Here is a 14,032-nt window from a genome sequence, read left to right as displayed (position 1 = left end):
CAGTATCACGAGAAGAGCAAGCAGCATCAGGAGAGGAGAAAAAAACACAGCGGTACAGTGGTTTCCCCGCTAATTGGGCTCTTCGGACGGAGACTGCTTGGGCTTTCCTGTGTCCTCCCCCTGAAGAAATTACAGGGCTCTCGCCGAAATCACAGCAATTTCCTACAGTAATTACTGTGTCAGGTTATCATCTGCCACAGGTGAAACTCAAACAGCGATAGTCCCCAGTGCCGTTTCTCAGCAGACTCGCATTCTTTGGGCCAGTTCCAGGCCCACTGCAGTCTTCCTCCTGACTTTGCTCTCAGGTACTCCGGGTACTGCCTCCGGATGGATGACACAGTAGATTTCATCCAAGTGCATGAACTTCAAGTGCTGCTGTCAAGCAGCGCCTTCAGTACAAAAAGCCTAGCTGTTGAGTCATGCTGAGTATTGCCCAAGTCACACACCCTCCCCTTGCAGAAAAATTTCCCCTAATATCTGCATTTTCTGTCTTTCGGATCAATGGTTATTTATGTCGTTGAAACAGAAGCCTCAGGACCGCAGTGCTTGTCTCCACGTGTAAATATAAGCCCACAAGCTAAATATACCAAGCGCCTTTCCTAATAAACAGCAGAGAGACAACAGACAACAAGAAGAGAGGGGGCTGAGCATAATGCAGACGCGGTTACCTGGCCTTTGGTTGACTCTTCTTTGCAGCAGCTTCACTTGCTTTAACCGGGTCTGGGAGTTTAGTGGGGATCGGAGAGTTCTGCAGATCCCAAAAAACACCGAATTTTGTATTTTTAAAGGGAGGAAGAAATATTTTCAGAAATAACTTTCAAAAGCATCACAATGAAATGGGGAAACCGGGGGATCCCCAAAGCAATTACTCTTCATGTCGGACACAGGACAAACCACTCAATGTCATGAGGAGACGGTAGTTTGGGAGTGTCTTTACCAGGGGAAAAAACACACTTCAGCTTTTTCACCATTTACTACATGTGGAATCTGAACACAAATCTTCGTAGTAGAATCTGGGTATTTTTAAGACAACCTGGGGACAACGGCAGCAATACTTTCTAATACTGCTATAAAAAATACAGGTATAATAGTACCAAACCCATGTCCTTTTCATAAAGAACATAAATAACCACCCGAACATAGGGGGGTGGGAAAAAAAAAAAAAAAGGTTTCTCCTTACCAGGAAATAACAAAATAAAGTGTCATGTCACAGATGTCCATAACACCGTAAGAAAATACTTGTCAACTCTATCTTTCAATTGAAGGCTATAAAGAAACACTAAGAAAGGGCAGACGGTTGTGTAAGCTCTGATGCAGTTCAAACGTAAAGTTCGCTAGTCCCAGCCAGACGGCAGAAACCAAACCGCTATGTTTAAAACCAACGGCAGCACAAATTACCCCACGCTATGATGAATGTGCCTGGAAATCAAATCGGTTTCACAAGCATGGCCTAATTTTCCCTCTTCACACGCACAAGGTCTCTTGCTTGGCCTCACCCTGGTAACTGGGTGAGGAGGTAAGTCAGGGACAGACAGAAATAAACCAGGTATGAGACAAACCCCTGATTCCTGACCCCACCCCAAACAAAAAAAAGACCTTCCTAATTACAGAATTGGGGAACCACCAACAGAATAAGGCAGGATGCCCAGCATTCAGCAATTTCGCCCCCTCCACCATCCTCCTCCCACAAAGCCCTACATCCGCCCACTCCTTTGCCGCACTCACCTGGACATTCTGGACTGGGCATTCCTTCTTTGCCAATTTGAATGCAAAGTAGGAGACTTGATAAATATCAGGTCTCTTATCAGGGTCTGGCTCAAGCATATACCCTTCAAAAAAAAAAGACAGAGACGCTCATATCAGAGCAACAGAACAGACAGACTCACACGAGCCCGTCTGCGGCAGAGTTACAGCCGGGACAATCAGATGCCAACAGGGTGCCCTGCCTCCTTCCAGGCACCCAGCCGGTGGTCAGCAGGGCTGAGCTCATTGCCAGGGTCAGAGAGAAAGGGCCGAAACAGTCAGTCAGGAGGGACTAGGAGATATTTCCCAATACAGCTATGAACAATTTGTAGCTGCTATCGATTAAAGGTTCTAGGGCAAGGAGGGGAAATGCAGCCTGCCCCATCCGGGAATAGCGTTGGTTTCGACTTCTGCATTTCCCAGTGAACACACAGGAAAAGAGCTCGATCCAACCCCGGTGTGTCAGCGGGGCAGGAAGACTGGCCAGTCACATATACCGCTGCACATATACCACCACAGAAGCAAAGAAAACACCAGGCCGCTCTGCAAACACATCCAACTGTGTTAGTCAAGATTGTGGCTAGGAAAAAGAAAAAAAATAAAATCAAATGCTGTGCTGAAAGTAAGAGAGCTGCCCCAGTTTTGCCAAGAGTAGTGCATTGTACCCTTAATTACACATTCGCTCTAGTCAGTGGGTTATTTATAAATTTCAGTTCTGTTTCTCAATGCACAGAAGATGAATTCTTATCGCCAGTCTAAGTCACTGTGGTTCTTTTCAGTTCCTTATCCAAACAGATTTATTACTGAAGAAATACGCTTCTGCATAAATAGGCTTATTGTGCAAGTTTCTGTAGACTCAAACGAAATGGTTGTCTGTTTTCCTGCCTTTCCACAGAGTCCACTACAGCCTAGCCAAATAGAAACCTCTTCATCGTCATTGCTTCCGAAGAGCCATCACCTCAGCTACTAAAAAGCTCACTTTATCCACCCCTATGTGCAAGCAAGTCTTTTAAAAAGGGAGGAACACCAACTGTTTTACTGTAGGAGCAGGGAACATAAGAATAAAACACCGCTTTTTTTTTTTTTTTTTTAGTTCTGCGAAATTAGATTATACCGCTGTCAGAGACACTCACGGATGAGGCAGTGCATGTCTTGCGAGTGCCGAGAATTATCTGGAATGGTGAAATTGCCATCACAGATCGCCACCTGACTTTCCCCAAACGGCAAGGTGAAGTAACACAGTTTGTACAGTAAACAGCCAAGGGCCTGAAGAGAGAGAACAGAGCAAAGGATTTAATAAACGGAAGCAAAGCAGGAAAGGGCACAATTCCAATACCACCGTAGATAACAGGGAAAGTGCTCTAGGTTGTTCTACTATGGGGGTCCCGCCTGACATCAGGCCCGTGATGGACTTGAAAACAGGCAGAGCTCTGTGGGAAGATAAACACATGAAGAACTCTCCGACACCGGGCTGAGCTACTGGAATCTGGGGGATCGCACGAGTATCATCATCATCACACACACGGTGTAACCCTTCCCATCAAATGGGCAAAGCCTGTTCCCGCCACATACTGGCAGGAAAAAGCAAAGTAATAGCAAAAACAAATGGGAACCATCATTCCTTACTACATTGCTTCTGACAAAGGAAAATCAAAATGGTTTTCAAGCTTAAATTCAAACCACATTTCAACCGTCATAAATACGTACCAGGGAGATACACAGGTACGTCTGCAGGCTGCTAGGTTACATCACCCTTCCATCTATTTCCGTGCTGCTTTTGACAGCAAGAACCACCACCATTTCAAAAGAAAATACAATTTTTGCACAAAGGGATAATTATGAAACACTCCCACCATCTCAGAGGGGAGAGGGGGAAACATTTCCTAATCCTAGGCAACTCCTCATCAGCTTATATCTTTTGTCATAGGATTTCACAATTAAATTGCGCTCTAGTTTAAAATAACCTTGACGAGATTTGAGGAAAGGGAGGTTACAAGCGGGACAAGCGCTGCAACAGTCCTTGAAGTGGAGGCCCCACTGTGCACACCACCACACGCTCCTTTGGAACTACTCGGCAGGTCACCAGAGCAGAATGTCTTCCACGCCAGGAAGGAGAGCACCGTTCGAGCCTTTGGGTCTCCGCCTTTCCACGTTATCACAGGAAGGAGCGTGAATCCTAGGTTCTCCCCTGGCTGCCTTTGAGGCCCTGACAGTCTTTTCATGCTGTTACAGCTGTGTCCTTCCCTCTCTGGGTCTGAAACACCAAGGTGAGCAACCCAGCACTGCTACGGGGCCCAGTTCTACAAACCTCCTGCTGAACGCAGCGGTGCGGAAGCCCCACGGGAGCTGCTGCATTCCTGACTGGGAGCTGAGCTCACAGGGAGGACAGAGGACTCTTCCCAGCAGGCGTCACACCAGCACCCTTCCCTCTTGTATATGCAGGCGCAGAGCTATTGGGAATACATTAAAACTCTCCTTACGCTGCTTCTGCCTTGTTACTTCCTAGCTCAGGGCTTCACAAACCACACAAACATGCTCTGAATTAGCATTGTAAACACATCCCGTTTGCTCAATTGCCATTACACTACAAACAGCGTAGGCTTTTTTTCATCTCCATCCCAACTAAAGGGAAGCCTTCCGTCCTCGATCAGGATAGCCAGTAACGGATTACACCACAGTTGCATTTCACTCTCAACGTGAAAAGCACGGCAAGATTGCACCGATCGTTAGAAACCGCGGTGCAAAAGCTTGGTCTTTGGCCAGGTTTTGACAACTCAGACCTGTGTTACACTGTCCGGGATAAGCATTCTATTGCTCCTGGGTGGAGGTCTATTTTCGCAGTTTTCTACTAAATTCTGACTGGTAACTTTGATTTCACACGCTTGCAACCCAACCCAGGCACAAGAAGTCACAATACTCTCACTTTTCTGTTTTAACTCTTATGACATGAAATCAGGTTGGCACTGTTCAACCCCGGAATTCCATACAACTCTAAATTAATACCACACGGGAGGCAGCATGCAAAGAAGCACGGGTGTTGTATCCACAAGCCACCCTGCTCAGCAGTAACTCATCGGAGACGTCGAACAGAGGAACTCTTTATTCAAAAACTGCCCAGTCTCTTATGGAAGCTAGGTTAGCCCCAGCCAGAAAGCTACCCTGTCATTATGGTAATGAAAGCAAGCTGCAGTCTGGTTGTACGATGATAAACGGTTTTTATACGTACCCATATGTCTGCTTTTGTAGTAATAAGTTTGCCACTATAGAGGTTGACCATTTCTGGCGCTCTATAGGATAACGTAGTGTACCTGTAGCAGAAAGATCTATCCGTAAGTTCGAAATGGATATCGGATGTATTTTCACTATGTCACATTTCCATATAATTCAAAATTCACTCTTTCCCTGTTCATTTTAGGAAAAGGGATACTAAAGATGACAATCTATTGGGAAATCTTTAAACAGCAGCATCTACTACGCACCTCTAACAACAAAATACTAACCGCTGCAAACTGACCTGTGAAACCAAAGCAGTAACTGACGTCCTTTCTAAAGCAAGCAATTTACTCACAAAACAGTACAGTCATTTTAAGAACTAGAACAGAAATATTCAAGGACTCAGAGTATTAATAAGGTCAGTAGTCAAATGTCCTCTGCAGTGTCCTCACTGCTGGGGCTTTGGCCAACTGTATTATAAAGATTGTAACCGGATACGCGGCTCCTAATAAATAGGCTTCCGTACCAGGGCTCCTGCTCAGAGTCACTGCAAACAAGGGTAAGGTTATTTAATATCTCAAACTATAGCTAGAATCTGCCTCATTTTAACCAATCACTACAAATAGAAAAGCTGGGAACTGTGGCACAGTTTAAGAGACACTTATGATAAGATTTCCTACCAGTAGGTCTACGATTTCCGCTGTGGCACCTTGCATGCTACTTACCTCGATCACAAGAGAGCACTGCTAAAGGCAAAGTTTTTGTAGGCTTGTTAATAAGTGTACAAATAGGGCATTCCAAAGGGTCCGCAAAGCCAGACTAGGAGCGCTCTGAAAACTTTAGTCAAACAAGTCTCGGAAATCCATGCAGGTGTAATTGTTTCCTAACAAAAAGGAGGCATTTGCACACATTTCTAACTCGCTGTTTTCTAGCCAGAATATCATATTAACGGAACCGGAAAGTTTGCAGCAGTGATGTTGTTTCAAACTACAGCAAGACCAAGGACCTGGAGTCTGCTCCATTCCTGATGTAGGTCTGACTGAACTGCCAGCTAAGCTTCCTCTCTAAAAGCATCAAGGTGCACCTTGTTGCTACCACCATCTATGGCTGGTCGTGCAAAGGGCAAGAGAAGGACCCTTTGAACACCTCAAGGTCCTTACATTTTCCGCGAAGCGCTGAGGGGTCAGGCCACGCGTTCCCTCAGTCACTGCAAGGATTTATGATGAGTGGCTCACGGAGGACAGGGATTTTGTCATCTGCTGTACTGCAGTTCAAAGAAGCCAAGATAGATGAGGGACATAGACAGGCTGACCCCATACATAACACAGCGTGTCACCACCTCGTCAAGGTGGGCAACTTCTCTGCATTAGTACACTCAGTCTTTCAGGTCCAAAGCAATTACATCAAGCTCAGTTTATTGTTTGACCTTCCCTCAGGCGCTTATTTACCTGCAGCAGACGCTTCTATGCAGCGGCATCCAATCTGCTGCAACAGGCCTAAGTAAAATTTAGTCCCAGTATAAGAAAAAAAATGACCCTTCAAATATACACCACGTCCGAGTTGAAAAGAAAAAGCACACTTACTTTTTGATCTCCTCCTCTACCGCATTCACCCCTTCTGTTTGAGGGTTCTGGAATTTGTTAGTAGCACTTCCAAAGTCACACAGGACATAGTGGCCACGATCGTGCAGCAGGATGTTTTCAACCTACGAGCATCACAGACACATACAGAATCGCTCAGACAAAGAAACATTCGTTTTCCGTAGATGAGCCTGAAGACATATCAGACATGTCTGACATAAAAGCATAACATGACAGCAGAGAAAATATGCATCAAAACTCTATCGCATCTCCCAAAATAGAAGTCAAATCGTGGAAGCGTAGTTTTAACACTGCCTTCCATCCTGCCACCTCTCCTTCCTCCTTTTGCAAGCACATCACCTTGCCTCTACTCAGACTGCTACGTGCTTGGGGACAAGGACTGCGTCCCGGTGTCCTCAGTGCTCAACTTCCCCAAGCTACTATGACTGCCAGTCTGGCATCTGAATTTGGGACAGCTAATACAAGCTGTGCGCAGCTTTTTATAAAGGGCTATAACCCCTTTGCTAACCCCTCTAGAAAGGGGGCGAATGGATGACAGCACACATGCTTCTGTACTTTATGAAATTATAATACATCTCCAGACCTTTGCCTGCATTTCACCTGTCACTTTGGGTCTCATTCAAAACAAGCCTCAGCTTCCGCTCACACTTTAGTTGCCTGTTCTCAGAATGCGTTGGGTACCCCGTCCTCCCCAAACGGTGGTGGTATCAGCAGAGGTTCCTCCAGGAGGAGATGACCCCTTTCTTTCGTTCAAACTTTATTTGGTAGCTTGAATCAGGCAACTGAAACAAATGCTGAAACAAACACCTAGGATAGCTGAAATAAATAAATAACTAAATAAAATGAGCAGCGTCCCTGCCTTTCCCCTAAATACTCACACTTCATCATGCATTAACAGAAATCTACCTTGCATCTACTTACAAAAGCTGTCTAAATGTTACGACACCGATGTAAGGTGTGGGAAAACCCGGGTTCAGTTCTTTGCTTTGGCAGACCGTCCCAGTTCCTCATCTGTACAGTGGCGTTAACGGCATGTTCTCTCAAGGGAGCGCACGCAATTTTTAACGTATTTATCTTCAATCAATGTCAAATGCTCAGATACAACAATGGGATAAAACATACTGCTCATATATTTCAAAAAAAATCACCACGTAAGCATTCGCTAGCAAAACTCTTGGAAGTAGACCTCCTCGACAAGAAGGAAAGAAAAATGAGTCAGCGTTTTAAGCATCCGAAAACGCAGCTGAATTGGAGCAGCTGAGGGGGGAAATGCTGGCTTGAAACCAAGGGTTAAACACCACCCCTTCCCCCCTCTGCCATCCATCTGCTTTGAATAAAGCATTGCACACAGATGTTCTCCCTAGCAGATCAACACTGACAGCATTTTTCCCTGTTCCCTGCAAATACCCACCAAACATTTCCAGAAGAATCCTGCCACTCTATGTAGCGGAGAAGTCTGATGTGACTTCACGCTGAAACACCCTGCAAGTTTTATTAAGCATCAGCACTGGACTATCCAGCAACCAGGCTTGTTCAGTAACTTCCAGAAAAAAAGACGACAAAAAAAAAAACCCCACAACCAAACTGCAAAACAAAGTACCTGAGTTACTGCTACTGACTGCCAGGCCAGAGAGCACTCTTAAAAAGCGTATGGAGGAGGAAGCCTTCTTCCCATCAAACACTCGGAAAGCTGCAGTCCAGTTTTCAGCACTGCTGAGCGCTTACAACTCCGGCTGCGGTCTTTGACGTGCCCAACACTTCAAGTCAGATTTAGACCCCAAACAAAAATCTTTAAGGGAAACTATGAGTTGCCTTCCGTTTTGTTAGCTGCAGAACGTAGCTAGCTTCTCTCTCTGCTCTCTGAAACGCATGCTTTTCTTCGCTAAAGGCTTAAGTAAAGTGGTAAAAACACTGCACAGACAGACTGGCAAGGGATAAGGAATAAGGCTAGCAAATTTTAACTAGCAAAATCAACACACGTTATCCTCTTGTGAGAGCAACGGCTTCCAAGGCCGGTATTTCTAAGCTCAGATAGCGATTTGGGAGGGGTGCGCGACCGAGGTACACTTTCTGACTGTTTTCCAGTGCCTTCAGGTGTCTTCACAGAAGTTTCAACTTCCCTTCCCCCCCGGCACCATTCACTATTTACTTCGCAAAGCTTGTTTAGCATTTCCTAGCAAAGAAATGCATGCAACGTGACGTTTAAGAGCACTAACTGATTTTGGCACAGGCATATTCTTAACATGGTCAATACACGGGTTTAACATTAGAGGACAATTTTACATATCGCCCTCTGAACACAGAGCCGTCCAGACAAACTCCAGGCAAAGGCGTGTTGGTGGAGTCAGGGCAAGACTTGGCATTACAAAGAAGGGCGATCGAAGGCAGAGAGAGAAGAGCAGCACAGCATGACTGTCTTAACAGACCACGGAGAAGTGCAACACTAGGAGGACTCGTCCTAAAACGGAAGCAGAAGGAACTAAATCCTTAACATGAGAGCACAACCTTCTGGTTATTGCAGAAAGTAGGGAAAGGAGAAAGACATCTTGATCCAGAGCATACTCTGGGTTGACCGAGTATTTTGCTGTATCCTACTGTGTGACTACTTCAAGAAAAATCGGCCACCTCATCTGCAAGCCAGTCGTCTACTCCTGGAACCAGACGGGTTCAGACCAGCAGAAGCATCACAGGTAGAAGCGGGAGACCTCTCACTGCAGAAAGCTCCAAGCCATAGAAATCAAAGTTGGCTCTAAGCTGGTGCTTTGAACAACACAAGTCATAGGATTTGAGACTGGAAAGACAAGGTTAAATGTAAAACAAGTTACGGAAACAACTCCCACTAAGTATAGGGTAGCTGTGTAAATTTTTACTATCAGCCCTAGATGGATTTTCTCCTCCCTCCAACCTCACTAAACCCTATTCCTCTGGGGTCTGACACTTGCAGTTTCTCTGCACAGATTCCAGCTTTGAAGCAGAGACTTCACAGCCAGGATAACGTAACAAAGAGCTGTAATAAGGTTTGGCCATTTCTTCTTTGCTGCTAAAAGGCCTAACCCAAAGATACAGCAAGTGTTCTCACTCCAGAGAGGAGAGCAAAAACTTTTTCGGGAATGCCCTGCAGCAGCAATGGTCTATTAACCCTGAGGGTGGGGAAAATACCTGCACGAACAAGTAAAGATAACCACGCAAGGCAAGCCTACTGCCAGGAGGCTTACGCTGCCTCTACAGGGGTCCTAACTAGGGCAGAGGCAGGCTTCCTAATTTTTAGGAAAAAGCCGTACCAATACTGTTTTCATGGCAGTCAATCAAAGCACACGAAACCAAACATCGCACCCTGTACAGCACATCGTTCAGCCGTGAGCACACAGGGACAGACTGATGCACCACCCGAGAGCTAACCATCAGATCAGGAAGGAAAACCTTAATAAACATGCACAGGGATGACATACTATTATTTCATGGCTTTTATTCGCAGCAAGATGCCCACTTTTGCCTACAGGCGCACTGCTTAAAGGTGCTGTTGTCCCCAGCTGTTGCTCGCTTCATACCAGTTGGAGGTTGTGCCAACAGGAGGTTGTTCTGCTTCAGGCGAAGCCTGTTGGGTTAACTCAAAATCACAGCCGCAGGCCGCTGAAACTATTCCAGCTGCGTTTGTCTGAAAGGGCTTAAAGATTATTCACACGATCATTTCTGCTGGCAGAGCTCTCTGGGCAGGAACCTCCAGTGTTACAGCAACATCAAAGAGCTGGAAGGCAAAAAAAGCCTCCGGTCTCCGTGCAGCTGTCTGCAAAGTCAACATCTGCCCACTCCTCAACAGGGTTATGTTCACCCCAACAGAACACCTACCCAGCGGGTGCCTTTCCTCACACTCACAACTTGTACAAAACTTTTCTGAACCTTAATCTCTCTTGGAATTGCTCTGGAATTGCAGCTCCTCCTTGCCATTATTAAATTTGAACTCCAAGTCAAAACATACCTAAATCACTAGTTCTGTGTTAGTACTTAGATCCTCACTTGTGACCGGAGCTCCAGAGGTCATCACAACAGAAATAATACATGTTAAACTGGGAAACATGTCTCAAAGCAGAGAAGAGCTCTGACCTTGGGCAGAGCCAAGAGCCAGACCACGCAAACTTTACGGCTCTAAGCACGCAGCGTGGGCTAAGCATCAGATCATAACATCCCATTTCAACTGCAACTCCGCGTACAGAGTAACACTCAGGATCAACTCACTAATCCATCCCAGATGTCCCAGAATCTATTCACATGCCACACAATGAGTTTGTTCTTTATTAAAAAACCCTAAGGATTCTTCAAAAAAGGTAACAGCAGGGGTTAATATCAATTGTAGAGGTTCCTGTTCCTAAGGCTCATCCTCTCAGCCCAGTTTTCCTTGCCTGCATAATTGCCACAGTCCTTAACAACTTTAAATCCAGGTCTCAAGTTGATAAGACTCCACCCATTTCACCCTAGAAGAACAGCTGTCAGACTTGTTTCATGTATTCAAACTGGGGTCACAATCATTTGAAATATGTTAAAGCACACCAGACCCTGAGGACTTTTTCCTCTGCGTTACCTGGCTCTTGTTGGCACACGTGGCATCTTTTGCTCCTACAAAAGAACGGCCAGCAGCACAAACCAAACGTTCGCTGAAGGCTCTGAAAACAGAACCTGGCCCACAAAGCACATCCGAATTTCAAACGTACACAGGAACCTCCTTCTTGGCTGAATATTATTCAGGCATTTTATGAGCTAGTCGAGAGGACAGGGAACGTCTTTTTGTTTGTTTGATTACAGGCATGGGGTTTTTCAAAAGCTCTCCCTGCCAGCCTAGCTCTGTTCCCAGCTAAGCACACGGAGTTTTACAATGCACTTTCATGGTCAACAGAGAGTTAGAGGCCAGTTTCAAAAGCTTCTAATGACTCCTGCCCCAAGGCCAACAGCTCTGGAGGGATCCTTTTAATGTGGGTCCAGGAAACAAGCTTACAGCGTGCTTTTTGTGAAATACCTTATGACATCAATAGCGTTTCAGGTGGTAGAAAGTCACTGTGAATAATTCATCAGATATGTTCTGGCACATCTCCTGCGCAAAACGGAATTATTCACAAAAATTTGTGTTCCTTAAGTAGATCTATGGACGGTAAACATATGGAAAGCAGCAGAGAGAGGCTCATTTCTTTTTTTATCTTCCAATAGAGAGAGGTATTTATGCCCACTTTTCCTCATTACTAACAACAGAAACACAGAACCGGTATTCAACGCCTGTCTGCCGTGGCACAGGCGGCAAACAGAGACATTAAGGAGGAGGCACGCTCCCTGCTGTATTACTGCAGTCCGCAACTCACCTTCAAATCCCTGTGGATTATTGGCGTTTTACACTGATGCAACCTGGCTACAGCTTCGCAGGTGTCACAGAAGATCTGCAGGACCTCATTCTCCGTGAACCCCGTCTGCAGGCGCTGGTTCATGAGGTTCACCACTTGACCTCCTGAGGAGAAACAGACACCAAGGATCAGAGCAGGTACGCACGGTGAGGTCTGGCCTGGCCCAAGCCCCAGTCCTACCAGACAGGACTTGTCTTAGTCTGCTCCCCATCAAACTCTGCCTGTGCCGTCAGCGCACAAGAAGTTCACCAGTTCAAACTCCAAATTCCCACTAAGCCTTCCCCAGAGGCTTTTTGAAATCTGCTTATTCATCTCGTTTCATTCTCATTTCCTCGCCTCAATCCCAGGGGGTTTTGCGTATCTGCCGGCAGGCATGCTTGCGATATGACACCTCATCTTGTCTTTGAACGACGCCTCAAGAGCGGCACGTTAGCTTCTAAGGCCCACATTCACCTGGCTGTGTTAGCACTCAAACGTGATTCCGACTGAGCCACATCTTCTTTCTTCTTCAAAATAAGACTTTTTTTTGTCAGACTACAGGAAGAAAAGGCTGAATTTGGGGCAACCACAGTCCACAAAGTAATGTGCCACATGCAAGCAAGAGGAGGGAGAATGGGAGACACTCAAAAACCCCACATACTACTAAGTGGCTCGGCTAAAGTAAGGCAGGCAAAAGAATTAAAAATCCATCTGTAACAAGGGAAACTCCAGACAAAGAAAATCAAGTTTTCAGGAATGAGTCTTGAATTTGCCTCAGCTTTGAGGGTTTGTTGTTGTCAAGGCCTTTCCAAAACAATCCTCACAGAGGTTCTTCTCCCCTCAAAACACCCTATATACACACAGAAAAATCTCCTTTGGCAAAGCAAAACTTTACCATTTCACAGCACAAGCGTCACAAAACTTTATTTTCACGCTACAAAAGAAAAGCTCAGCTTAATAAATGGTGCAGCTGTGAACACTTCACACTGAAAGTGAGCACAGCTCTGCACACAAAGACACACTGATTTGGTTTAGAAACTGTTTTGACACAAAAGGAAAGTAAGAAGAGAAAATCCAGCGTATGACAGCAATTCCTCTGCTTCGCTCTGAACGCTGGAGACGGAGGCAGGCATGTGCCAAGCAGAGCGTCTGGCAAAAGCAAGCCACGTGAGAAATACCACCTTGCAGCTCCCCTCCTTTCAGATGGAAGGAAACACCTTAGAAAGATGGTTTTTACTTCATCAGCCCAAAATTTGGAACAGAGGGGAGGCTCATGCAGGCGGAGAGAGTGCTTTCTGAATTGCTACAGTTTTCACTTCCCTCCACAGCGGGGTCTGCAACACAGAGTATGGATTTACTAGCGCTACCAGGCCTATTTCTTACAACATTCCTTGTGATATTTAGGTTTTAAGCGTTGAGAGAGCTTACGCAATGATTCCTTCAGCAAAACCACACATAAGGTGCTTCCTTTTACCAGCAAACAAACCCAACGCAAGTCAGACAAGATTCCTGCATCAAAACAAAGCGGCAAAGAGGGCACAGCAGAACAGAAAGCCGTACCATGCATGTTTAGCATCTAGTTTTTCTTGCTACGATGCAACTGGCTTCAGTTAAAAGCCCAACAGTCCCAAGAATATCTATTTCCATCAGCTGCCACCATCTGAAACAGCCACAGACTTCTAAAGTCACCTGGCCAAAACACTATTTTTGCTTAACGCTATTCCTGCAAGAGGCATTTGAGCACAGCACATGCATCATTTTCCAAACACCACATCCTAGCCACAAGAGATCAAAGCTTTGGGACAGCTGGAAAAGACTGAGCCTATCTGGCTAGAGACAGCCAACAAAAAGGTCAGAGGCAAAAGGAATACTTTTTGGCTTCATATTATCCATTTCAAGCTTCTTCCAGAACAATCCTAAGCCCGGCTGAAGTGGAAAAAGCTTGCAATATGACAAAGTGAAGAAGAATTTCTTTCCACAGCCTGGCAGCTTTAGAAGAGCCACTTCTTGTGCAGACCAGCCTATGGAAAACAGCAATATATATTTAAGGGTTCTCCTTCACAACAGACAGGATCTAGGACCACTGAGGGCAGGGGCAAAAACGGTACCTGT

General features: G+C 45.6%; 1 protein-coding gene across 22 annotated transcripts in view; it reads right to left on the bottom strand.

The window, feature by feature from the left end:
• The window catches only part of AAK1 (AP2 associated kinase 1), an 89,250-nt gene that overhangs the window by 44,032 nt on the left and 31,186 nt on the right, over window positions 1-14,032 (bottom strand). For all 22 annotated transcript variants that reach the window (XM_054224878.1, XM_054224859.1, XM_054224863.1 and 19 more), the window contains exons 5-10: window positions 11,903-12,045; window positions 6,540-6,661; window positions 4,970-5,051; window positions 2,877-3,009; window positions 1,726-1,829; window positions 669-748 (exon numbers count right to left, since the gene is read on the bottom strand). In XM_054224878.1, coding sequence (XP_054080853.1) covers window positions 669-748; window positions 1,726-1,829; window positions 2,877-3,009; window positions 4,970-5,051; window positions 6,540-6,661; window positions 11,903-12,045 — 664 coding nt within the window. The remainder of the gene's footprint in view (window positions 1-668; window positions 749-1,725; window positions 1,830-2,876; window positions 3,010-4,969; window positions 5,052-6,539; window positions 6,662-11,902; window positions 12,046-14,032) is intronic.

The sequence above is a fragment of the Rissa tridactyla genome, chromosome 20 (genome assembly GCF_028500815.1).
Source record: "Rissa tridactyla isolate bRisTri1 chromosome 20, bRisTri1.patW.cur.20221130, whole genome shotgun sequence".
Classification (NCBI taxonomy): domain Eukaryota; kingdom Metazoa; phylum Chordata; class Aves; order Charadriiformes; family Laridae; genus Rissa; species Rissa tridactyla.
This window is presented reverse-complemented; position numbering and strand designations above follow the sequence as displayed.